At 44.0% G+C, this 26,670-nt stretch overlaps 1 protein-coding gene across 1 annotated transcript in view; it reads right to left on the minus strand.

Moving 5' to 3' along the window:
• Positions 1–25,567, minus strand: part of LOC139390815 (teneurin-2-like) — a 171,669-nt gene extending 146,102 nt beyond the window's left edge. Inside the window, exon 1 of the mRNA XM_071138217.1 lies at positions 25,321–25,567. Within this exon, the coding sequence (XP_070994318.1) occupies positions 25,321–25,567 (247 nt within the window). The remainder of the gene's footprint in view (positions 1–25,320) is intronic.
• Positions 25,568–26,670: the final 1,103 nt, after the last annotated feature.

Below are 26,670 nucleotides of genomic sequence, written 5' to 3' on the forward strand. Positions count from 1 at the left end.
CACCAACCAAGGAGGGCCTACAGCAGCACCTAGATCTTATGCACAGATTCTGTCAGACCTGGGCCCTGACAGTAAATCTCAGTAAGACCAAAATAATGGTGTTCCAAAAAAGGTCCAGTCACCAGGACCACAAATACAAATTCCATCTAGACACCGTTGCCCTAGAGCACACAAAAAACTATACATACCTTGGCCTAAACATCAGCGCCACAGGTAACTTCCACAAAGCTGTGAACGATCTGAGAGACAAGGCAAGAAGGGCATTCTATGCCATCAAAAGAAACATAAATTTCAACATACCAATTAGGATCTGGCTAAAAATACTTGAATCAGTCATAGAGCCCATTGCCCTTTATGGTTGTGAGGTCTGGGGTCCGCTCACCAACCAAGACTTCACAAAATGGGACAAACACCAAATTGAGACTCTGCACGCAGAATTCTGCAAAAATATCCTCCGTGTACAACGTAGAACACCAAATAATGCATGCAGAGCAGAATTAGGCCGATACCCACTAATTATCAAAATCCAGAAAAGAGCCGTTAAATTCTACAACCACCTAAAAGGAAGTGATTCACAAACCTTCCATAACAAAGCCATCACCTACAGAGAGATGAACCTGGAGAAGAGTCCCCTAAGCAAGCTGGTCCTGGGGCTCTGTTCACAAACACAAACACACCCTACAGAGCCCCAGGACAACAGCACAATTAGACCCAACCAAATCATGAGAAAACAAAAAGATAATTACTTGACACATTGGAAAGAATTAACAAAAAAACAGAGCAAACTAGAATGCTATTTGGCCCTAAACAGAGAGTACACAGCGGCAGAATACCTGACCACTGTGACTGACCCAAAATTAAGGAAAGCTTTGACTATGTACAGACTCAGTGAGCATAGCCTTGCTATTGAGAAAGGCCGCCGTAGGCAGACATGGCTCTCAAGAGAAGACAGGCTATGTGCTCACTGCCCACAAAATGAGGTGGAAACTGAGCTGCACTTCCTAACCTCCTGCCCAATGTATGACCATATTAGAGAGACATATTTCCCTCAGATTACACAGATCCACAAAGAATTCGAAAACAAATCCAAATTTGAAAAACTCCCATATCTACTGGGTGAAATTCCACAGTGTGCCATCACAGCAGCAAGATTTGTGACCTGTTGCCACGAGAAAAGGGCAACCAGTGAAGAACACACACCATTGTAAATACAACCCATATTTATGCTTATTTATTTTATCTTGTGTCCTTTAACCATTTGTACATTGTTAAAACACTGTGTATATATATATATAATATGACATTTGTAATGTCTTTACTGTTTTGAAACCTCTGTATGTGTAATGTTTACTGTTAATTTTTGTTGTTTTTCACTTTATATATTAACTTTGTATGTTGTCTACCTCACTTGCTTTGGCAATGTTAACACATGTTTCCCATGCCAATAAAGCCCTTGAATTGAATTGAATTGAATTGAATTGAGTTATAGTGTTAACTAGCTCTGCTGCTAGAGACAGAGACAGCGACAGTGTGTTATAGTGTTAACTAGCTCTGCTACTAGAGACAGAGACAGCGTGTAATACTGTTAACTAGCTCTGCTACTAAAGACAGAGACAGAGTCAGTGTGTTATAGTGTTAACTAGCTCTGCTACTAGAGACAGAGACAGTGTGTTATAGTGTTAACTAGCTCTGCTACTAGAGGCAGAAACAGTGTGTTATAGTGTTAACTAGTTCTGCTACTAGAGACAGTGTGTTATAGTGTTAACTAGCTCTGCTACTAGAGACAGAGACAGTGTGTTATAGTGTTAACTAGTTCTGCTACTAGAGGCAGAAACAGTGTGTTATAATGTTAACTAGCTCTGCTGCTAGAGACAGTGTGTTATAGTGTTAACTAGCTCTGCTACTAGAGACAGAGACAGTGTGTTATAGTGTTAACTAGCTCTGCTACTAGAGGCAGAAACAGTGTGTTATAGTGTTAACTAGCTCTGCTGCTAGTGACAGTGTGTTATAGTGTTAACTAGCTCTGCTACTAGAGACAGAGACAGTGTGTTATAGTGTTAACTAGCTCTGCTACTAGAGGCAGAAACCGTGTGTTATAGTGTTATCTAGCTCTGCTGCTAGAGACAGAAACAGTGTGTTATACTGTTAACTAGCTCTGCTACTAGAGGCAGAAACAGTGTGTTATAGTGTTAACTAGCACTGCTGCTAGAGACAGTGTGTTATAGTGTTAACTAGCTCTGCTACTAGAGACAGTGTGTGATGGTGTTAACTAGCTCTGCTGCTAGAGACAGAGACAGAGACAGTGTGTTATAGTGTTAACTAGCTCTGCTACTAGAGACAGTGTGTGATGGTGTTAACAAGCTCTGCTGCTAGAGACAGACAAAGTGTCTTAAAGTGTTAACTAGCTCTGCTGCTAGAGACAGAGACAGTGTGTTATAGTGTTCCCTAGCAAAGCTGCTACAGACAGAGACAGAGACAGTGTGTTATAGTGTTAACTAGCAAAGCTGATAGAGACAGTGTGTTATAGTGTTAACTAGCAAAGCTGATAGAGACAGAGACAGTGTCTTATAGTGTTAACTAGCTCTGCTGCTAGAGACAGAGACAGTGTGTTATAGTGTTAACTAGCAAAGCTGCTAGAGAAAGAGACAGTGTGTTATAGTGGTAACTAGCTCTGCTGCTAGAGACAGTGTCTTATAGTGTTAACTAGCTCTGCTGCTAGAGACAGAGACAGTGTGTTATAGTGTTAACTAGCAAAGCTGCTAGAGATAGAGACAGTGTGTTATAGTGGTAACTAGCTCTCCTGCTAGAGACAGAGACAGTGTGTTATAGTGGTAACTAGCTCTCCTGCTAGAGAAAGAGACAGTGTGTTATAGTGGTAACTAACTCTGCTGCTAGAGACAGCGACAGAGACCATGTGTTATAGTGTTAACTTGCTCTGTTGCTAGAGACAAATACAGTGTGTTATAGTGTTAACTAGCTCTGCTGCTAGAGATAGAGACAGAGACAGTCTTTTATATAGTTAACTAGCTCTGCTGCTAGATACAGAGACAGAGAGTTATAGTGGTAACTAGCTCTGCTGCTAGAGAAAGAGACAGTGTGTTATAGTGGTAACTAACGCTGCTGCTAGAGACAGCGACAGAGACCATGTGTTATAGTGTTAACTTGCTCTGTTGCTAGAGACAAATACAGTGTGTTATAGTGTTAACTAGCTCTGCTGCTAGAGATAGAGACAGAGACAGTCTTTTATATAGTTAACTAGCTCTGCTGCTAGAGACAGAGACAGAGACAGTGTGTTATAGTGGTAACAAGCTCTGCTGCTAGAGACAGAGACAGAGACAGTGTGTTATAGTGGTAACACGCTCTGCTGCTAGAGACAGAGACAGCAACAGTGTGTTATAGTGTTAACTAGGAAAGCTGCTAGAGACAGAGACAGTGTGTTATAGTGTTAACTACATATGCTGCTAGAGACATAGACAGTGTGGTATAGTGTTATCTAGCTCTGCTGCTAGAGACAGAGACAGTGTGTTATAGTGTTAACTACATATGCTGCTAGAGACATAGACAGTGTGGTATAGTGTTAACTAGCTCTGCTGCTAGAGACAGAGACAGTGTGTTATAGTGTTAACTACATATGCTGCTAGAGACATAGACAGTGTGGTATAGTGTTATCTAGCTCTGCTGCTAGAGACAGAGACAGAGACAGTGTGTTATAGTGTTATCTAGATCTGCTGCTAGAGACAGAGAAAGAGACAGTGTGTTATAGTGTTAACTAGGAAAGCTGATATAGACAGAGACAGTGTGTTATAGTGTTAACTACATATGCTGCTAGAGACATAGACAGTGTGGTATAGTGTTATCTAGCTCTGCTGCTAGAGACAGTGTGTTATAGTGTTATCTAGCTCTGCTGCTAGAGACAGAGACAGAGACAGTGTGTTATAGTGGTAACACGCTCTGCTGCTAGAGACAGAGACATAGACAGTCTGTTATAGTGTTAACTAGCTCTGCAGCTAGAGACAGAGACAGTGTGTTATAGTGTTAACTAGCAAAGCTGCTAGAGACAGAGACAGAGACAGTGTGTTATAGTGTTAACTAGCTCTGCTGCTAGAGACAGAGACAGCAACAGTGTGTTACAGTGTTAACTAGCTCTGCTGCTAGAGACAGTGTGTTATAGTGTTATCTAGATCTGCTGCTAGAGACAGAGACAGAGACAGTGTGTTATAGTGTTAACTAGGAAAGCTGCTAGAGACACAGACAGTGTGTTATAGTGTTAACTACATATGCTGCTAGAGACATAGACAGTGTGGTATAGTGTTATCTAGCTCTGCTGCTAGAGACAGAGACAGAGACAGTGTGTTATAGTGTTATCTAGATCTGCTGCTAGAGACAGAGAAAGAGACAGTGTGTTATAGTGTTAACTAGGAAAGCTGATATAGACAGAGACAGTGTGTTATAGTGTTAACTACATATGCTGCTAGAGACATAGACAGTGTGGTATAGTGTTATCTAGCTATGCTGCTAGAGACAGTGTGTTATAGTGTTATCTAGCTCTGCTGCTAGAGACAGAGACAGAGACAGTGTGTTATAGTGTTAACAAGCTCTGCTGCTAGAGACAGTGTGTTATAGTGTTATCTAGATCTGCTGCTAGAGACAGAGACAGTGTGTTAGAGTGTTAACTAGCTCTGCTGCTAGAGACAGTGTGTTATAGTGTTAACTAGCTCTGCTGCTAGAGACAGTGTGTTATAGTGTTATCTAGCTCTGCTTCTAGAGACAGAGACAGAGACAGTGTGTTATAGTGTTAACTAGCTCTGCTACTAGAGGCAGAAACAGTGTGTTATAGTGTTAACTAGCTCTGCTACTAGAGGCAGAAACAGTGTGTTATAGTGTTATCTAGCTCTGCTTCTAGAGACAGAGACAAAGACAGTGTGTTATAGTGTTAACTAGCTCTGCTACTAGAGGCAGAAACAGTGTGTTATAATGTTATCTAGCTCTGCTGCTAGAGACAGAGACAGTGTGTTATAGTGGTAACTAGCTCTGCTGCTAGAGACAGAGACAGCGTGTTATAGTGTTAACTAGCTCCGCTGCTAGAGACAGAGACAGAGACAGAGTCAGTGTAATACTGTTAACTAGCTCTGCTACTAAAGACAGAGACAGAGTCAGTGTGTTATAGTGTTAACTAGCTCTGCTACTAGAGACAGAGACAGTGTGTTATAGTGTTAACTAGCTCTGCTACTAGAGACAGAGACAGAGTCAGTGTGTTATAGTGTTAACTAGCTCTGCTACTAGAGGCAGAAACAGTGTGTTATAGTGTTAACTAGCTCTGCTGATAGAGACAGTGTGTTATAGTGTTAACTAGCTCTGCTACTAGAGACAGAGACAGAGTCAGTGTGTTATAGTGTTAACTAGCTCTGCTACTAGAGGCAGAAACAGTGTGTTATAGTGTTAACTAGCTCTGCTGCTAGAGACAGTGTGTTATAGTGTTAACTAGCTCTGCTACTAGAGACAGAGACAGTGTGTTATAGTGTTAACTAGCTCTGCTACTATAGACAGAGACAGTGTGTTATAGTGTTAACTAGCTCTGCTACTAGAGACAGAGACAGTGTGTTATAGTGTTAACTAGCTCTGCTGCTAGAGACAGAAACAGTGTGTTATAGTGTTAACTAGCTCTGCTACTAGAGACAGAAACAGCGTGTTATAGTGTTAACTAACTCTGCTGCTGCTGACACTCGTTTTAGCGTTCCCAATATGTATTTGTGTGTTTTCAGTGTGAGAGAGATGGAGAGAGAGAAAGAGAGGGAGAGAAAGAGAGAGAGAGAGAGAGAGAGAGAGAGAGAGAGAGAGAGAGAGAGAGAGAGAGAAAGAGAGATAGAAAGAGAGAGAGAGAGAGAGAGAGAGAGAGAGAGAGAGAGAGAGAGAGAGAGAGGGGGATTTCAATCCCTTTTAGAGATCTTCCTACACAGAACATTTCACTCTAATATTTGCAGTAGAAAGCCTAAACAGTTCATTTGATGTTTTACCTTCCCTATTAAAAACAACAATTTCAAGCAGACAACCTAAGAAAATGAACTAAAATGACAAATGGTTTGATGAAGAATGCAAAAACCTAAGAAAGGGATTGAGAACCCTATCAAACAAAAAAACATAGAGACCCAGAAAATCAGAGCCTGTCTTCACTACCGTGAATCACTAAAACAATACAGAAATATACTGAGCATTGAATTGGATCGCAGAGTGAAGGAAAAGCAGCCAACAAGTGCTCAGAATATGTGGGAACTCCTTTAAGACTGTTGGAAAAGCATTCCAGGTGAAGCTGGTTGAGAGAATGCCAAGAGTGTACAAACAAATTAAATTGCAATGTTAACATATGTTTCCCAAGCCAATAAAGCCCCTTAAATTGAATTTTGAGAGAGAGAGAGAGAGAGAGAGAGAGAGTGAGAGAGAGAGAGAGAGTGAGAGAGAGAGAGAGAGTGAGAGAGAGAGAGAGAGAGAGAGAGAGAGAGTGAGAGAGAGAGAGAGAGTGAGAGAGAGAGTGAGAGAGAGAGAGAGAGAGAGAGAGAGAGAGAGAGAGAGAGAGAGAGAGAGTGAGAGAGAGAGAGAGAGAGAGAGAGAGAGAGAGAGAGAGAGAGAATGAAAGTCAGGTGGTATATAGAGTTGACTGGTATAGTCTTGGAGCCTGTCATTAAAAACCCATTTAGGCTTGTTAGCAGTTTGACATCCACTTTAGACAAATTGAGAGAGAGAAAGAGAGATGGAGAATAGGGAAACAAGGGTGTTCCTGCTGAGTGCAAACTACTGTGTGTGTGTGATGTGCCCTCCAGTTCAGTCTCAGTCTCAGAACTGAGAGTCACCCACTTAATACTTTGTCAAATTCTGTCTCAGCTGTAAAGGCACAATCTATGTATTTAACACTGGCAATGGCATGGGCCACACACACACACACACACACACACACACACACACACACACACACACACACACACACACACACACACACACACACACACACACACACACACACACACAGGGATGGGTAGGTAAAATATAATAATTTGTTACAGTGTGACTGTCGTTGTCTATCAGTGTTTTGTTACTTGTCATGTTTTGTGTTTTTTTGTTGACCCCAGAGAAAGTAGCTTCTTCATCTGCAAGAGGGGATGTAAAACAACAGACAGCCACTGGACACACCAGGTCATAGGACGTGGAGAATTGGCTGATATTTTCAACCATCTAAAAGCACAACCAACTTCCAATGGAAATGCATGCCTGATTTATGGTGTTGTGGTCATGTAAATATGTTATCACTCCACTTTCAACCATGTAATAGCACACAACGTTGAAATGGGAATACGATGTCAGATATTTTGCTTATTTATACAACAACTGTGCTTCAGTTAATAGCACAACCAAATGATCTGGATCGCAGTTGGTTGAGATTACGTTGAAATACATGGTGTGAATGATCAATGCCGTTTGAGAATCTGGCCAGATTATTACAGCAATTGTGAAGATTTCCACAGACCTGTGACCCTTAACATTCATACTTTCTATGATTACAAAATAAATGTTTATTTAGAGTAACCTTAACATTTAGAAATTACTAATTTTATGGTTGAATAAACACTTTTACATGACTCTTTAAGATAGCCTTAAAATGAACCTATTGACCATCTTACAAAAGTTCTATTGAATTGTGTTTGGTTGACAATAAATATTTAAAGACATCTGATTGGCTTGATCCTATTGTTTAACTTTTATTTTTGGTTGAAATGGAGAAGTGAATCATATCATTTGTTAACTTTTCGACAAGTTAATCGGCTATTTATCGTATTGAAATAGTGATATTGTCAACGCAACCAAACATCACCATTTGGAGGATGTACAGGTCCTTCAGAAAGTATTCATACCTCTTGAGTTATTCCACATTTTGTTGTGTTACAGCCTGAATTGAAAATGGATTCCATTCAGGTTTTGGTCTCAAATTGGTTATTGATCATTGCTAGACAACCATGTTCAGGTTTCACCATAGATTTGAAGTACATTTAAGTCAAAACTGTAACTTGGCCACTCAGGAACCTTCACTGTCTTCTTGGTAAGCAACTCCAGTGTAGAGTTGGCCTTGTGCTTTAGGTTATTGTCCTGCTGAAAGGTGAACTCATCTCCCGGTGTCTGGTGTAAAGCAGACTGAATCAGGTTTTCCTCTAGGATTTTGCATATGCTTAGTTCCATTCTGTTTCTTTTTTTATCCTGAAAACTCCTCAGTCCTTAACGATTACAAGTATACCCATAACATGATGCAGCTACCACTATGCTTGAAAATATGGAGAGTGATAATGTGTTGTATTGGATTTGCCCCAAACGTAACGCTTTGCATTCAGGACAAAATTGTCATTGATTGACACATTTTTTGCAGTATTACTTTAGTGCCTTGTTGCAAACAGGATGCATGTTTGGAATACTTTGTATTCTGTACAGGCTTCATTCTTTTCACTCTCTCAATTAGGTTAGTATTGCGGAGTAACTAAAATGTTGTCTTTGTAATGACTGGGTGTATTGATACACCATCCAAAGTGTATTTAATAACTTCACCAGGCTCAAAGGGATATTATTCAATGTCTGCTTTTTTTATTTTTTACCCATCTACCAATAGGTGCCTTTTTTGGCGAGGCGTTAGATATCATCCCTGGTCTTTGCGGTAGAATCTGTGTTTGAAATTCACTGCCTGACTGAGGGATCTTACATATAATTGTATGTGTGGAGTACAGATATGAAGTAGTCATTGGTAAATTAAATGTTAAAACCCTCAAAATAACAGTAATGTCTTTTTTCAAATCCAATGTATGTTCCACGTAGATTCCATGTCACAATACGTTGACAAGTTACATAGAAACAACATTGGTAACCAGTTTGTGCCCAGTTGGTAGTTAAGTATCCAAAACAGTAATCAGTAAGCTAACTTTTGGATCACCCAAACGCAGTAATGAAATCTGATTACTTTTGGTTACTTTTGGTGTGTCATCATATTGGTCTCATAGTGGAACAAATATGTGCCTTTTTTCAATGCTGAATTGAATGTCATTGAGAAAACATAAACATTCTTTCTGAATGTAAAAGTAATCCAATAAGTAATTATCTAGTTTTTCAAAGTATCTGTAGTTTGATTAAAATATGTGAGTTGGTAACGTGTTTTTTTTTTTTTACATTTAATCTGTTACCCCCCCAACCCTGCACAAACAACTGATTCTCTCACCTAGCATGCCCCGCCCTAGGCCCTCTGCTCTCCCAGTGTGTAGTAGGGACAGTTTATCACAGGCACTAGAGGTATTCTGAGCTCTTTTCAGTTCCCTTCTGACACCACTAATGAGGAGCTTTATATTCCCTCTGCTCTCTCTCTCGCTCTCTCTCTTTCTCTGTGGATCTCTCTCTCTCTTTCTTTCTCTTTGCAATCCATCTCCAAACAGACCAGCCACCCTAGGGATAGTGGTTAAGGCCTGTGTAAGCTCTCCTACCTCTCTCTCTTTCTCCCTTTACTCTGTCCTGCTCTCTTTCAAGTGAATTCAATTCAAAGGGGCTTTATTGGCATGGGAAACATATGTTACCGTTCTCTCTCTCTCTCTGTCTTTCCTACTCTTGAACAGATGTGGTATTAGAGGTCCAGTCACTCATCGGGTGTGTTTTTGTGCTTGTTCATGTATGTGAATGCTTGCATGTGTGTGTGTTTCTCCATTTCTCCCTCCCTCTTTCTATCTCTCTGTTTCTACACCTCTTCCACTCCCTCCCTGTCTCTCTCTCCATCCATCCTGTCATCCTCTGTGTGGCCTTCTGTAGCTTGTTTAATTACTGTCTGGTAGAAGAGAAGAGAAGCCCAGGCTGATCTGGTCTGTTCTGCTGTTAGAACCACACGTTGATAGATGTGACATTTACAATCTCTCTCATTAATCAGAGAGCTGCCAGAACAGTCAACAGGGTCAGCTGCACAGTAAACATACATTAACTACACACACGTACACGTATATGCACGCACACACACACGCACACACACACACACACACAGGTTCAGCTACACTGAACACACATTAACCACACTGTCATATTTATATCCACACTACAGTACGCTGTCTTTCTGAGGAAAGACATTTTATTTTGGATTAAAAATCTCATCTGTCTGTCTGTCTGTCTGTCTGTCTGTCTGTCTGTCTGTCTGTCTGTCTGTCTGTGTGTGTGTGTGTGTGTGTTTGTGTGTGTGTTACCACCTGAGGGAGAGTAAAACACTGTGGCTACAGGTATAGGCATGTAGAGACTGAACACAGCTGGGGGGGGGGGGGCTTTGGGTTTTGGCAGACTGAAAGGAACCTCCACACTAATATAGAAGACTATGGAGAACTAGAGAAGTGGAGGAAAGGAAGCAAAGGAAGCAAAGGAAGAAATTCAAAGAATGAGAGGAAGAGGAGTGAGAGGAGGAGGGTAGCAGGGGAGGAGGCAGGGAGAGGAAAGAGAGGAAGAGGAGCGAGAGGAGGAGGGTAGCAGGGGAGGAGGGAGGGAGAGGAAAGAGAGGAAGAGGGGCGAGAGGAGGAGGGTAGCAGGGGAGGAGGGAGGGAGAGGAAAGAGAGGAAGAGGAGCGAGAGGAGGAGGGTAGCAGGGGAGGAGGGAGGGAGAGGAAAGAGAGGAAGAGGAGCGAGAGGAGGAGGGTAGCAGGGGAGGAGGGAGGGAGAGGAAAGAGAGGAAGAGGGGCGAGAGGAGGAGGGTAGCAGGGGAGGAGGGAGGGAGAGGAAAGAGAGGAAGAGGAGCGAGAGGAGGAGGGTAGCAGGGGAGGAGGGAGGGAGAGGAAAGAGAGGAAGAGGGGCGAGAGGAGGAGGGTAGCAGGGGAGGAGGGAGGGAGAGGAAAGAGAGGAAGAGGGGCGAGATGAGGAGGGTAGCAGGGGAGGAGGGAGGGAGAGGAAAGAGAGGAAGAGGGGCGAGAGGAGGAGGGTAGCAGGGGAGGAGGGAGGGAGAGGAAAGAGAGGAAGAGGGGCGAGAGGAGGAGGGTAGCAGGGGAGGAGGGAGGGAGAGGAAAGAGAGGAAGAGGAGCGAGAGGAGGAGGGTAGCAGGGGAGGAGGGAGGGAGAGGAAAGAGAGGAAGAGGGGCGAGAGGAGGAGGGTAGCAGGGGAGGAGGGAGGGAGAGGAAAGAGAGGAAGAGGAGCGAGAGGAGGAGGGTAGCAGGGGAGGAGGGAGGGAGAGGAAAGAGAGGAAGAGGGGCGAGATGAGGAGGGTAGCAGGGGAGGAGGGAGGGAGAGGAAAGAGAGGAAAAGGGGCAAGAGGAGGAGGGTAGCGGGGGAGGAGGGATGGAGAGGAAAGAGAGGAAGAGGAGTGAGAGGAGGAGGGTAGCAGGGGAGGAGGGAGGGAGAGGAAAGAGAGGAAGAGGTGCAAGAGGAGGAGGGTAGCGGAGGAGGAGGGAGGGAGAGGTAAGAGAGGAAGAGGGGCGAAAGGAGGGAGGGAGAGGAAAGAGAGGAAGAGGGGTGAGAGGAGGAGGGTAGCGGGGAGGAGGAAGGGAGAGGAAAGAGAGGAAGAGGGGCGAGAGGAGGAATGTAGCGGGGGAGGAGGGAGGGAGAGGAAAGATAGGAAGAGAAGCGAGAGGAGGAGGGTAGCGGGGGAGGAGGGAGGGAGAGGAAAGAGAGGGAGAGGGGTGAGAGGAGGAGGGTAGCGGGGGAGGAGGGAGGGAGAGGAAAGAAAGGAAGAGGGGCGAGAAGATTAGGGTAGCCGTGGGAGGAGGGAGAGAGAGGAAAGAGAGGAAGAGGGGCGAGAGGATTAGGGTAGCCGGGGAGGAGGAAGGGAGAGGAAAGAGAGGAAGAGGGGCGAGAGGATTAGGGTAGCGGGGGAGGAGGGAGGGAGAGGAAAGAGAGGAAGAGGTGCAAGAGGAGGAGGGTAGCGGAGGAGGAGGGAGGGAGAGGTAAGAGAGGAAGAGGGGCGAAAGGAGGGAGGGAGAGGAAAGAGAGGAAGAGGGGTGAGAGGAGGAGGGTAGTGGGGGAGGAGGGAGGGAGAGGAAAGAGAGGAAGAGGTGCCAGAGGAGGGAGGGAGAGGAAAGAGAGGAAGAGAAGTGAGAGCCTGACCTGGAGAACCTTTAAATACGAAAAGAGGTGTGAGGAAGATGGAGAGGAGGAGTTAAACTAGAGAAGGCGAGATTGGATCTCTCATCAGGCCAGTCGATGGGTTTGATGAGCAGTGACAACCAGCACACATTCAGCCAATGTTCAGCTGAAAGGGACTCACACCCAACAGTCTCACGCCACAGATACAAGCACAGACAGGTCCATTTTGTGCAACTGTGAGAACAAGGAAGATCAGTTCTAGTCATGTGAACAGTGTTCTGTCTCAGCGTAGCTTTGACACACATAGAAAGTTCACGACAACAAGAAATAGAGAGCAGTTTGGTATTTTCTTTTGATGTAAAAATAACATCATTATATTTTCATCAAAGCTAATATTTTGCAGACTCATGAATAACTAATAGTCTAAAGGTCAGCTGAAACATCAAAACTCGCCTCTAGCCGCATAAGCTGGGATGGTTGTATCCCCTATATATATACACTGCTCAAAAAAATAAAGGTAACACTTAAACAACACATGTAACTCCAAGTCAATCACACTTCTGTGAAATCAAACTGTCTACTTAGGAAGCAACACTGATTGACAATAAATTTCACATGCTGTTGTGCAAATGGAATAGACAATAGGTGGAAATTATAGGCAATTAGCAAGACACCCTCAATAAAGGAGTGGTTCTGCAGGTGGTGACCACAGACCACTTCTCAGTTCCTATGCTTCCGGTGCTTTCACTCTAGTGGTAGCATGAGACAGAGTCTACAATCCACACAAGTGGCTCAGGTAGTGCAGCTCATCCAGGATGGAACATCAATGCGAGCTGTGGCAAGAAGGTTTGCTGTGTCTGTCAGCGTAGTGTCCAGAGCATGGAGGCGCTACCAGGAGACAGGCCAGTACATCAGGAGACGTGGAGGAGGCCGTAGGAGGGCAACAACCCAGCAGCAGGACCGCTACCTCTGCCTTTGTGCAAGGAGTAGCAGGAGGAGCACTGCCAGAGCACTGCAAAATGACCTCCAGCAGGCCACAAATGTGCATGTGTCTGCTCAAACGGTCAGAAACAGACCCCATGAGGGTGGTATGAGGGCCCAACGTCCACAGGTGGGGGTTGTGCTTACAGCCCAACACCGTGCAGGACGTTTTTCATTTGCCAGAGAACCCCAAGATTGGCAAATTCGCCACTGGCGCCCTGTGCTCTTCACAGATGAAAGCAGGTTCACACTGAGCACATGTGACAGACGTGACAGTCTGGAGACGCCGTGGAGAACGTTCTGCTGCCTGCAACATCCTCCAGCATGACCGGTTTGCGGAGGGTCAGTTATGGTGTGGGGTGGCATTTATTTTGGGGGCCGCACAGCCCTCCATGTGCTCGCCAGAGGTAGCCTGACTGCCATTAGGTACCGAGATGAGATCCTCAGACCCCTTGTGAGACTGGTGCGGTTGGCCCTGGGTTCCTCCTAATGCAAGGCAATGCTAGACCTCATGTGGCTGGAGTGTGTCAGCAGTTCCTGCAAGAGGAAGGCATTGATGCTATGGACTGGCCCGCCTGTTCCCCAGACCTGAATTCAATTGAGCACATCTGGGACATCATGTCTCGCTCCATCCACCAACGCCACGTTGCACCACAGACTGTCCAGGAGTTGGCGGATGCTTTAGTCCAGGTCTGGGAGGAGATCCCTCAGGAGACCATCCACCACCTCATCAGGAGCATGCCCAGGCGTTGTAGGGAGGTCATACAGGCACGTGGAGGCCACTCACACTACTGAGCCTCATTTTGACTTGTTTTAAGGACATGACATCAAAGTTGGATCAGCCTGTAGTGTGGTTTTCCACTTTAATTTTGAGTGTGACTCCAAATCCAGACCTCCATGGGTTGATAAATTTGATTTCCATTGTATATATAACGTTCTATTGGTTGTTAGAATTGTATATAATAATTTCAATTGAAAACCTTAAGTTTTGAATCCGGCGTCGTTCTGTGTATCAGTTTATAAACCATGTGCCATGGAGTCAGTACATCGAAAATCTCTTCCCAACTATTTTGCCGCCTGTATGGCACAGCTGTCAATGTTTGGTCCTTCAATCAAACTGAGGAAATTAACTAGTCGGCTGTTAATGATAATGCAGAGGAATTTCCCGAGGTTGCTGTTGACACATATCCCACGGTAGTTAATGGGGTCAAATTTGTCTTCACTTTTGTGGATTGGAGTGATCAGTCCTTGGTTCCAAATATTGGGGAAGATGCCAGAGCTAAGGATGATGTTAAAGAGTTTTAGTATAGCCAATTGGAATTTGTGGTTTGTATAATTTGTCATTTCATTTAGGACACCATCAACACCACATGTCTTTTTGGGTTGGAGGGTTTGTATTTTGTCCTGTAGTTCATTCAAGGTCATTGGAGAATCCAGTGGGTTCTGGTCGTCTTTAATAGTTTATTCTAAGATTTCTATTTGATCATGATCATCATTTTAATAGGTTGTCTGCTTGACATTTTTAGATTTTATAAGGAAGTTGAGAGGTCAAATATACTGTTTAGGCTCTCTACTGCCAAAATTACACCTTCACTATTACAGCTCACTCAGCTGTGCCTCACAAGTAATACAACAATGGATCTATTACCGGTGTGATCATATAGCCCACCTCAAAATTTGAAATATAACTTTAAAAAATATACCGAACAACAATGCATTGGCAGGTATATTTAAGCAAAGCCAGTATGCAGTGATAATGTATTGGGCCTATAGCTTACTGCACAAACCTCATTACTACAGAACTGTTTTTAATTGGTTAATGTTGCATAGGCTTACATTTTTTTTCTCTCCCTCTCTCTCTCTCTCTCTCTCTCTCTCTCTCTCCCTCTCTCTCTCTCTCTCTCTCTCTCTCTCTCTCTCTCTCTCTCTCTCTCTCTCTCTCTCTCTCTCTCTCTCTCGTCGGAGTGCATGCTGGGAGTGAGTCGTCAAGCAGAGTGTTTGTGAGAGCGAATGGAATTTCTTTTCACTCTATTGGGTTTTGGTATGTACATATATATATATATTGATTAGTTTAGTTGTTTTAAGGGTATATTGTTTTAATTATCAATAAGCACGTATAGGGGTGGTGGGATCTTTGAGGTTGGTTTTTCGCGAGGGCACAACCAGCGGGTGGGGCTGGTTGCAATGGCCACTCGCGGAAATGTAGAGTTTGAAAAACTTAGTCGGAGGCATGGAGTAAAAATTCCTGCTGCGGCTGGGTGTTCAGTGGAAGAATGTAGCTTGGCTGTGGGTGCTATCATTGGGTATGATAGCATTAAATCAGCCTCAAGGATGAATAGCGCTGTAGTGATATTCTTAGATTCAATTGAAAAGGTGAATAAGATAGTTGAGAGGGGTGTTGTGTTGCGGGAGACACAGACGCCGGTATTTCCGCTTATGAATCCGGCGAAGAAAGTTATGCTTTCTAACGTGCCACCATTTGTTAGAGATGAAGTGTTAGAGCGAGAGTTATCTCGCCATGGTCAAATCGTATCTACAATAAAGAAGGTTCCTTTTGGATGCAAATCTCCGTTGTTGAAACATGTCGTGTCTCATAGGAGACAAGTGCATATGATTTTAAAAAAGGAAGGAGATGAACTGAATTTAGCGTTTAGTTTTAAGATTGATGGATTTGATTATGTCTTCTATGCATCTACTGAATCAATGAAATGTTTTGGATGTGGAAGAGAGGGGCATTTGGTGCGTAATTGTCCCGAGAATGAACGCGCTGAGCCTGGTAGTAGCTTTAGTGCGGGTGCAACTAACGTACCACAGCGAAGGGATGAAAATACTACAGGTGTAGGGGAAGAGAGAAGGTGGGCAGATGTGGTTGGAAAAGTAGGAGAGGAAGGCATTGTGGATACGGGGGCAATTGTGGTAGATCAGAACAAAGAGGGAGGGGAAACACTAGGTGAGATTGCGACTGCCGTCGCTGAGGTGGTGCTGGAAAATGAAATTGGAGGTCAAGAGGAGATTGAAATAACGGAAAAGGAAGCGGATGTTTTCAAAATACCGAGGAGTAAAAGGAAGAATTTAAGGGGTGGTGAAGGGTCTAATTCTAAGAGAAAGGTAGAGATGGATAAATCAGGTGAAGATGACCAGGTTGTAGAGATGGGGTTTTCTTCTGGGGAGGATAGCGAGAGTGAGTCATCTGACGCGTCACAACAATATAGTGAGATAGATGGGGTGGAAGGGAGGTATGGGATCGAGAAGATACGTCAATTTCTGAAGTTGACAAAAGGGAAGAAATATATGCAGGATTACAATGTAACTGATTTTTTCCCTGAACGTGAATTGTTTATTGAATCAGCAAAGTTTCTGATGTCAAAAATTACAGGGGGAGGTTTGAAAAGCCCTGAAATTGCTAGACTCAAGAAAGTGGTCACGAGAGTAATAAGTGATGCAAATTCTAAAGAAAATGAAAGAGTTCAGTTGCAGTTTTAACTCTGTAAAGAGATGTGGTGGCTGTATCTTCCTCTGTATTTTTTTCTTTTCCATGAGCAGTTTTAAGATCTCTTCTTTAAACGTAAATGGGGCAAGAGATGTTAAAAAAAGAGCCATGGTGTATGAGTTAATGAGGGGAAAGGGAAGTGACATAATTTTTCTACAAGAAACGCATAGTAATTTGGAAAATGAAGTTATGTGGCAACAGGAGTGGGGGGGGACAGTGGTGTGTAGTCATAAAAACTCAAAAAGTGGGGGTGTGGTTATCTTGTTCTCAAAAGGGTTTTTGCCTTTGTCATATGAGGTTGAAGAGGTAGTTGAGGGGAGGTTATTAAAAGTTAGAGCAAGGTATGAAAACATCAATATGTGTCTGATAAATGTATATGCCCCTGTGGTGACAGTTGAGAGGGTAGGTTTTTTAGAGACATTATCAAATACCATTGAGAAATGTAACAAAGAAGATTATTTGTTTATTGCTGGGGATTTTAACTGCACAGTTAGTGATTTAGATAGAAATCACCAAGAACCTCATATAGCCTCAAGGACGTTTTTAAAACGCCTTATTGTAACAAATGAACTGTGTGATATTTGGAGGAGTCAACATGGAGGAACAAGGCAGTACACCTGGGCGCATGTGAGAGAGAACATCATCTCTATGGCCAGGTTAGATAGGTTTTATGTTTTTGAGCATCAATCTCAGGTCTGTAAATCAAGTGTGATAACTCCAGTGGGATTTTCTGATCATTGTTTAATAACAGAGGTGGTGTTCATTAACGATGTAAAACCTAAAAGCGCATACTGGCATTTTAATATAACTTTATTGAGTGATGCTCACTTCAGGAATTGTTTCAGTTTTTTTTGGGAGAGGTGGAGGTCTCAAAAGGCCAGTTTTGTATCCCTTCAACAATGGTGGGATATAGGGAAAATCCAGATTCAACAATTTTGTAATCAATACACAAGGAATGTCACCAAGGATATCACCAGATCAATGAAAGCCCTAGAGATTGAAATAGTGGAACTCATGACGTTGGTTGAGACCACAGGAGATCGAGGCCATACTCAGGCCCTCAAGAGGAGAAAAGCTGCATTGGCAGATCTGCTGGGTATCAGAGCACAGGGGGCATTGGTGAGAAGTAAATTTCAGGGCATATCTGAAATGGATGCCTCATCCAAATTTTTCTTTGGTTTAGAGAAAAAGAATGGACAAAGAAAAATTATTCATTGTCTCAAATCAGCTGTTGGACAAGAGCTCACTAGCCCTAGTGAAATTAGAAAGAGGGCAGTAGAGTTCTATGCTGAGCTCTACAAGTGTGAGTACAAAGAGGACAAAACAGTGACACAGCAGTTCTTTGATGGGCTCCCAAAGGTGCCTGCAGAAGCTCAGGTTGAGCTTGAGCAACCATTGTCTTTGCAGGATTTATACACTGCATTAAAAGGCATGGAAAATGGAAGGGCACCAGGCATTGATGGGCTTCCCGTTGACTTTTTTAAGTCTTTTTGGGCTATGTTGGGAGAGGATTGGTTAGAAGTAGCTAATGATAGTTTAACCGGAGGGTTACTACCAATAAGCTGCAGAAGGGCTGTCCTCACCCTACTGCCTAAAAAGGGTGACCCGAGGGAGGTGAAGAACTGGAGGCCGGTGGCTTTATTGTGTACTGATTATAAAATATTGTCAAAGGCTTTGTCCAACAGGCTGAGGGAGGTGATGGGGCAAATCATACATACGGATCAGTCCTACTGTGTTCCTGGCAGGCAGATAGGGGATAACATTTCTCTGATTCGTGATTTTTTGGACGTCTCTAGGGCTATTGGGTTGGATGCTGGTCTAATTTCAATTGATCAGGAAAAGGCATTTGACCGAGTTGAACATCAATATTTATGGCACACGTTTGAAGCGTTTGGGTTCAGCTCTGGTTTTATTGCCATGATAAAGGTGATATATGGTGACATTGAAAGTGTATTGAAAGTTAACGGTGGTTTGAGTGCTCCTTTTAAAGTGTGTAGAGGTATTAGGCAGGGATGTTCTATGTCAGGGATGTTATATGCTATTGCTATAGAGCCACTACTAAATAGCATTAGAAGTCGTATTGCAGGGGTGTGCCTTTCAGAGGATATTCCTCCTATTCGTCTTTCAGCCTATGCTGATGATGTAGTTGTGCTAGTGAAAAATCAAGCGGAGGTGGATAGTTTGAGTCTAATGGTTGATCGTTTTAGGGGAATATCCTCTGCAAAGGTAAATTGGGAAAAGAGTTGTGCTTTACAGATTGGAGAATGGTCTGGGGGGATCATGGCTTTGCCAGGGGGGCTAGAATGGTGTAAGGGAGGTTTTAAGTATCTTGGAGTGTACCTAGGAGATGAGGGGACTATGGAAAAAAATTGGAGTGGGGTGGTTGAAATGGTGGAAGGGAGGATGAGGAGATGGCGTTGGTTACTATCTCGTATGTCATACAGGGGGCGTACTATTATAGTTAACAATGTGATTGCATCTGCACTGTGGCATCGGTTGTCAGTTTTAGAACCACCATCTGGCCTTCTGGCTAAGATACAGGCAATTATTGTGGATTTCTTTTGGGATAAATATCACTGGGTTCCACAAAGTGTTTTGTATTTGTCAAAAGAGGAGGGGGGACAAGGTCTTGTACATCTTGCTAGTAGGGCTGCTGCTTTCCGGTTTCAGTTTATTCAAAGGTTGCTTTATGGACCGGAAAATGTGGTGTGGAGAGGGGTGGCAGGTCTTATATTACAGCGGGTTGGAGGATTAGGTTTAAAGAAGGCTTTATTTCTGGTTGATATTAGCCAGATTTCTAGGGAGGGAGTACCTCCGTTTTACAGAGGCCTTCTCAGAGTGTGGAGCGTAATGAAGGTGTCCAGAAGAACTTCAGCGGAGTCAGTGCATTGGCTGTTGGAGGAACCTCTGGTGTATGGGGCAAGACTGGACTGTACAACTGCAGCTGTTCCACATTTCTCCAAGATTCTGGTGAAGGGGAAAATCATCACCTTAAGACAGTTAATGGCCATGGCTGGGCCCGCCTTAATGGATGGAAGACGGGTGGCAGAACATTTGGGGATGAGGTCGGAAAGGATTGTCGGACAAATGCTGGGGAGCTGTAGGAAGGCTCTGTCAGCGGAAGAATGGGGTATGCTTAGTAGCCACAAGAAGATTGTGCAAGATGAAGACGTCTCATTTCCAAAACTAGGGATTACACCAAATATCCCAGAGTCAGAAAGAAAGGCGTTATTGCTGGATTTGAGAGGGTTGGAGGAGGTGGGTTTGGATGAGGTGAATGGGAAGGACTTGTATAGGGGGTGTGTCAAGGTGTTGAATAAAGATAAATTGAAAAATAGAAAAGATACTCCATGGAGGGTAAAATTGGGCATTGATGACAAGGTAAAGCCAGCATGGAGAGCACTGTACAAACCACCGTTACAAAAGGGTACTGGTGATATGCAATGGAGGGTTTTACATGGCATCATTGCAGTTAATGCTTTTGTATCTGTTATTAACTCAGATGTTAGAGATGGATGTCCTTTTTGTAATATAAGAGAAACCATTTTTCACTGTTTTATGGAGTGTGAGAGGATAAAACCTCTATTGGAAATGCTGGAATCTTTGTTTAAAGCTGTAGGGGAGTTTTTCAATAACACTGTTTTTATTTTGGGGTTTCATTATAGTAAACAACAGAAAAGAAAATGTCAAATGTTAAATTTTGTTTTGGGACAAGCTAAGATGTCAATTTTTCTGAGTAGGAAACATAAGATAGAAACGGGATATGGGCAGGATGTAAGATGTGTTTTTAAAGGTTTAGTGAAAGCAAGAATAAAAGTAGATTTTGAGTTCTTTTCAGCTGTAAAAGATCTCCTATTATTTGAGGAGAAGTGGGCCTACGAAGGAGCGCTTTGTTTTGTAGAGGAGGGGAAATTATTTTTTGCTGCTGAAATAAGTTGAATGTATATGTTATGTATTTATTTTTGTTTAGGAATTACATTTGTTGTTTTATTTCTGAAAAGGCAGTGTGTCATTATTTTATGTTAACATTTGAGTAAAAAATAAAGGTTTTATAAAAACTCAAAACTCTCTCTCTCTCTCTCTCTCTCTCTCTCTCTCTCTCTCTCTCTCTCTCTCCATCTCTGTGTGTGTCCCTCTCTCTCTCTCTCTCTCTCTCTCTCTCTCTCTCTCTCTCTCTCTCTCTCTCTATCTCTCTCTCTCTCTCTCTCTCTCTCTCTCTCTCTCTCTCTCTCTCTCTCTCTCTCTCTCTCTCTCTCTCTCTCTCTCTCTCTCTCTCTGTCTCTTTCCATCTCTCTCCCTCTGTCTCTTCATCTCTCTCTTCTTCTCCCCCCCTCTCTCTTTTTCTCCTCCTCTCCCTCCCCTCTCTCTCTCTCTCTCTCTCTCTCCCCCTCTGTCTCTCTCTCTCTCTCTTTCCATCTCTCTCTCTCTGTCTCTTCATCTCTCTCTTCTTCTCCCCCCCCCCTCTCTCTTTCTCATCCTCTCTCTCTTTCTCCTCCTCTCTTTCCCCCTATCTCTCTCTCTCTCTCCCTGTGTCTTTCCATCCCCCTCTCTCTGTCTCTTTCCATCTCTCTCTGTCTCTTCATCTCTCTCTTCTTCTCCCCCCTCTCTCTCTTTCTCCTCCTCTCTCTCCCCCCTCTGTCTCTCTCTCTTTCTCCTCCTCTCACTCTCCCCCTCCTCTCTCTCTCTCTCTCTCTCTCTCTCTCTCTCTCTCTCTCTCTCTCTCTCTCTCTCTCTCTTCGTGGTGTGACAGTACATATGGTGCAACAACACTGTTGGGCTCCAGACGTCACACTACCCACGATGCATTTGTGGCTCTGGCTACGGAGAGACTTGATAGGCTGAGGGGGAAGAGGTATTGACCAGTCAAATCAACTAGTGGTCTACTGTGTTGCTGTTTGTTCTCTCACCCTCACTTTCTTTCTCCCCATACTCTCTCTCTCAACTCTCCCTCTCATTGCCTATAAGGCAAGGAAAACAGAGCTTAGTGCAGATCGATTCCATCTCTTCTATTCTGTAGCCTTTCTCTCCCTCCCTTCCTCTCTCCTCCCTCCATGTATCTCTGTCTGAGCTAGGGAAAGAGAGCTTAGTGCAGATCAATGCTCCCTTTTCTCTGTCTGTCTCTATCTTCCTACCAGTCTCTGTCTCTTCCCAGTCACTGTCTCTTCCCAGTCACTGTCTCTTCCCAGTCACTGTCTCTCCCTACTTCCCTCCTGAGCAAGGCAGTTAACCCACTGTTCCCCGGGCGCCGAAGACGTGGATGTCGATTTCGGCAGCCCCCCGCACCTCTCTGATTCAGAGGGGTTGGGGTAAATGCGGAAGACTCCTTTCAGCTGCATGCATTCAGTAGCAAAACTGACTAGGTAATTCCCTTTCCCTTTCCTTTCCCTCCCTATCTCTCTGTCAGAGCTAGGGAAACAGTATTTAGTACAGATCAATAGTATAGACTCAGATGATCTAGACTCAGATGGTCTAGACTCAGATGATCTAGACTCAGATGATCTAGACTCAGATGATCTAGACTCAGATGATCTAGACTCAGATGGTTTAGACTCAGATGGTCTAGACTCAGATGATCTAGACTAAGATGGTTTAGACTCAGATGGTCTAGACTCAGATGGTCTAGACTCAGATGGTCTAGACTCAGATGATCTAGACTCAGATGGTCTAGTCTAAGATGATCTAGACTCAGATGGTCTAGACTCAGATGATCTAGACTCAGATGATCTAGACTCAGATGATCTAGACTCAGATGGTTTAGACTCAGATGGTCTAGACTCAGATGATCTAGACTAAGATGGTTTAGACTCAGATGGTCTAGACTCAGATGATCTAGACTCAGATGGTCTAGTCTCAGATGATCTAGACTCAGATGGTCTAGACTCAGATGGTCTAGGCTCAGATGATCTAGACTCAGATGGTCTAGTCTCAGATGATCTAGACTCAGATGGTCTAGACTCAGATGATCTAGACTCAGATGATCTAGACTCAGATGATCTAGACTCAGATGGTTTAGACTCAGATGGTCTAGACTCAGATGATCTAGACTAAGATGGTTTAGACTCAGATGGTCTAGACTCAGATGATCTAGACTCAGATGATCTAGACTCAGATGGTCTAGTCTCAGATGATCTAGACTCAGATGATCTAGACTCAGATGGTCTAGTCTCAGATGGTCTACACTCAGATGGTCTAGACTCAGATGATCTAGACTCAGATGGTCTAGTCTCAGATGGTCTACACTCAGATGGTCTAGACTCAGATGATCTAGACTCAGATGGTCTAGTCTCAGATGATCTAGACTCAGATGGTCTAGACTCAGATGATCTAGACTCAGATGGTCTAGTCTCAGATGGTAAAGACTCAGATGGTCTAGTCTCAGATGATCTAGACTCAGATGGTCTAGACTCAGATGGTCTAGGATCAGATGGTAAAGACTCAGATGGTCTAGTCTCAGATGTTCTAGACTCAGATGGTCTAGTCTCAGATGGTCTAGACTCAGATGATCTAGACTCAGATGGTCTAGTCTCAGATGGTAAAGACTCAGATGGTCTAGTCTCAGATGGTAAAGACTCAGATGGTCTAGACTCAGATGGTCTACACTCAGATGGTCTAGACTCAGATGGTCTACACTCAGATGATCTAGACTCAGATGGTCTCAGATGACTCAGATGATCTAGACTCAGATGTTCTAGACTCAGATGGTTTAGACTCAGATGGTCTAGACTCAGATGATCTAGACTAAGATGGTTTAGACTCAGATGGTCTAGACTCAGATGATCTAGACTCAGATGGTCTAGTCTCAGATGATCTAGACTCAGATGGTCTAGACTCAGATGGTCTAGGCTCAGATGATCTAGACTCAGATGGTCTAGTCTCAGATGATCTAGACTCAGATGGTCTAGACTCAGATGATCTAGACTCAGATGATCTAGACTCAGATGATCTAGACTCAGATGGTTTAAACTCAGATGGTCTAGACTCAGATGATCTAGACTAAGATGGTTTAGACTCAGATGGTCTAGACTCAGATGATCTAGACTCAGATGATCTAGACTCAGATGGTCTAGTCTCAGATGATCTAGACTCAGATGATCTAGACTCAGATGGTCTAGTCTCAGATGGTCTACACTCAGATGGTCTAGACTCAGATGATCTAGACTCAGATGGTCTAGTCTCAGATGGTCTACACTCAGATGGTCTAGACTCAGATGATCTAGACTCAGATGGTCTAGTCTCAGATGATCTAGACTCAGATGGTCTAGACTCAGATGATCTAGACTCAGATGGTCTAGTCTCAGATGGTAAAGACTCAGATGGTCTAGTCTCAGATGATCTAGACTCAGATGGTCTAGACTCAGATGGTCTAGGATCAGATGGTAAAGACTCAGATGGTCTAGTCTCAGATGTTCTAGACTCAGATGGTCTAGTCTCAGATGGTCTAGACTCAGATGATCTAGACTCAGATGGTCTAGTCTCAGATGGTAAAGACTCAGATGGTCTAGTCTCAGATGGTAAAGACTCAGATGGTCTAGACTCAGATGGTCTACACTCAGATGGTCTAGACTCAGATGGTCTACACTCAGATGATCTAGACTCAGATGGTCTCAGATGACTCAGATGATCTAGACTCAGATGTTCTAGACTCAGATGATCTAGTCTCAGATGGTGTACACTCAGATGGTCAAGACTCAGATGGTCTAGACTCAGATGGTCTAGACTCAGATGATCTAGACTCAGATAGTCTAGACTCAGATGATCTAGACTCAGATGGTCTAGACTCAGATGGTCTAGTCTCAGATGGTCTAGACTCAGATGATCTAGACTCAGATGGTAAAAACTCAGATGGTCTAGTCTCAGATGGTCTAGACTCAGATGGTCTAGACTCAGATGGTCTAGTCTCAGATGGTCTAGACTCAGATGGTCTAGGCTCAGAGTCCCTTTGTCTCTGGCTGTCTCTATATTTCCCCCAGTCTCTTTCCAGTCTTTCTCGCTGTCTCTCTCGCTGTCTGTCTCGCTGTCTCTCTCTCTCTGTCTCCCTCGCTGTCTCTCTCGCTGTCTCTCTCGCTGTCTCTCTCTCTGTCTCCCTCGCTGTCTCTCTCGCTGTCTCTCTCGCTGTCTCTCTCTCTCTCTCTCTCTCTCTCCCTCTCTCTCTCTCCACCTCTGTCTCTCTCCATCTCCGTATCTCTCTGTCTCTCTCGCTGTCTCTCTCTCTCTCTCTCTCTCTCGCTGTCTCTCTCGCTGTCTCTCGCGCTGTCTGTCTCGCTGTCTCTCTCTCTCTGTCTCCCTCGCTGTCTCTCTCGCTGTCTCTCTCTCTGTCTCCCTCGCTGTCTCTCTCTCTCTCTCTCTCTCTCTCTCTCTCTCTCTCTCTCTCTCTCTCTCTCATCTCTGTCTATCTCCATCTCTGTATCTCTCTGTCTCTCTCCCTTCTTCCCTCCCTCTCTCTTTCTCTGTCTGAGGTAGGGTACCAGAGATTCAACATCTAGTTATACCATAGCAGCAATAACAGAATCACTGAGAATGTGTCTAAAAACAGCAAGTTTCCTTTATCTTCCTATTCGTCTAGGTTCTAGGTGTACAACTATGTTCACTTCACAACTTGGAGAGACATGAGACCTTGTAAGTGAGGTGAAAGTGGAGTTAGGAGCTAAGACACTTTCCGTACAGTTAGTTCAACTCTATGGGCAGATATACAGTCAAGCTCCAAAATATACTACGAACTACTTCCCTATGCATGTTCGGGACACGTGGAGTAACCATAGCTGTCCACGGAGGCCCTGTCCAGACACCCACCTTGCCTGTTGTACTCATCCGCCTTGTGGTGCACCAGATCAGCCACAGTGCAGCCTCCATAGACCAGCCTCTGGTCGTGATGGTCGAAGGCCTTGAGCGTCTCACTGGAGCTGTAGGACTTCTGGGTGGGCACGCGGCACTCCTTTGTGTCCAGGGAAGATGCAGTGTTCTGGGGGTCTTGACCACACAGAGCCCTGGTCAGGGAGCGCTGCTGGTTCTGCTGCCCCCGACGGTCCTTTAGATCCATGCCGGGAGAGGGGTTAGCAAGATAGAAGGACGGGGAGGTGGGCCGGGGAAGAGGGAGGTTTGGAGGCGTCCTAGAGTGGTGTGCAGTCAGACTCGTCTTCAGTCACCTAGAGGAAATGAGAGAAGGGGAGAAAAATGTCAGATTTAATGAAAGAGAGAGGTAATACCATTATATGAGTCATCTAGGTATTACCGGTAAAATACATTTTGGGAAGTAGAAACTAGATATTTTGGGAGATAGGAAAATGGCTCTATTAAAGGCCATTTAAAAACACCAGAGACACAGAGTGACCATATTCTGCTGATGACAGAAAGAACTGTCAGTGCTGTGCTGTCGTTGACCAGTCTAATGCTGTACTGCTGTGAGATGGACAGGCTCAGTCAGCTGCTGTTAAGTCATCGTCACCCTCCCAAAAGACACCCTATTCCCTGCTTTTGGAAAGTATTCAGACCCCTTTACTTTTCCAACATTTTGTTAGTTACAGCCTCATTCTAAAATGTGTTTAAAAAATAATAATCCTCAGCAATCTACACACAATACCCCATAATGACATCACAATACCCCATAATGACATCACAATACCCCATAATGACAACACAATACCCCATAATGACATCACAATACCCCATAATGACAACACAATACCCCATAATGAGACTGGAATTTCCATGAGACTGGAAATTGAGCTCAGGTGCATCCTGTTTCCATTGATCATCATGATTGGAGTCCACCTGGGGTAAATTCAGTTGATTGGACATGATTTGGAAAGGCACACACCTGTCTATATAAGGTCCTACAGTTGACAGTGAATGTCAGTCTTGAGGTCTAATGACTTGTCCGTAGAGCTCCGAGACAGGATTGTGTCGAGAAACAGATCCGGAGAAAATGTTTGCAGCATTGAAGATCCCCAAGAACACAGTGGCCTCCATCATTCTTAAATGGAAGAAGTTTGGAACCACCAAGACTCTTCCTAGAGTTAGCCGCCCGGCCAAACTGAGCAATCGGGGGAGAAGGGCCTTGGTCAGGGAGGTGGCCAAGATACTGATGGTCATTCTGACAGAGCTATAGAGTTAATCTGTGGAGGTGGGAGAACCTTCCAGATG

The sequence above is a fragment of the Oncorhynchus clarkii genome, chromosome 31 (genome assembly GCF_045791955.1).
Source record: "Oncorhynchus clarkii lewisi isolate Uvic-CL-2024 chromosome 31, UVic_Ocla_1.0, whole genome shotgun sequence".
NCBI classification, from domain to species: Eukaryota; Metazoa; Chordata; class Actinopteri; order Salmoniformes; family Salmonidae; genus Oncorhynchus; species Oncorhynchus clarkii.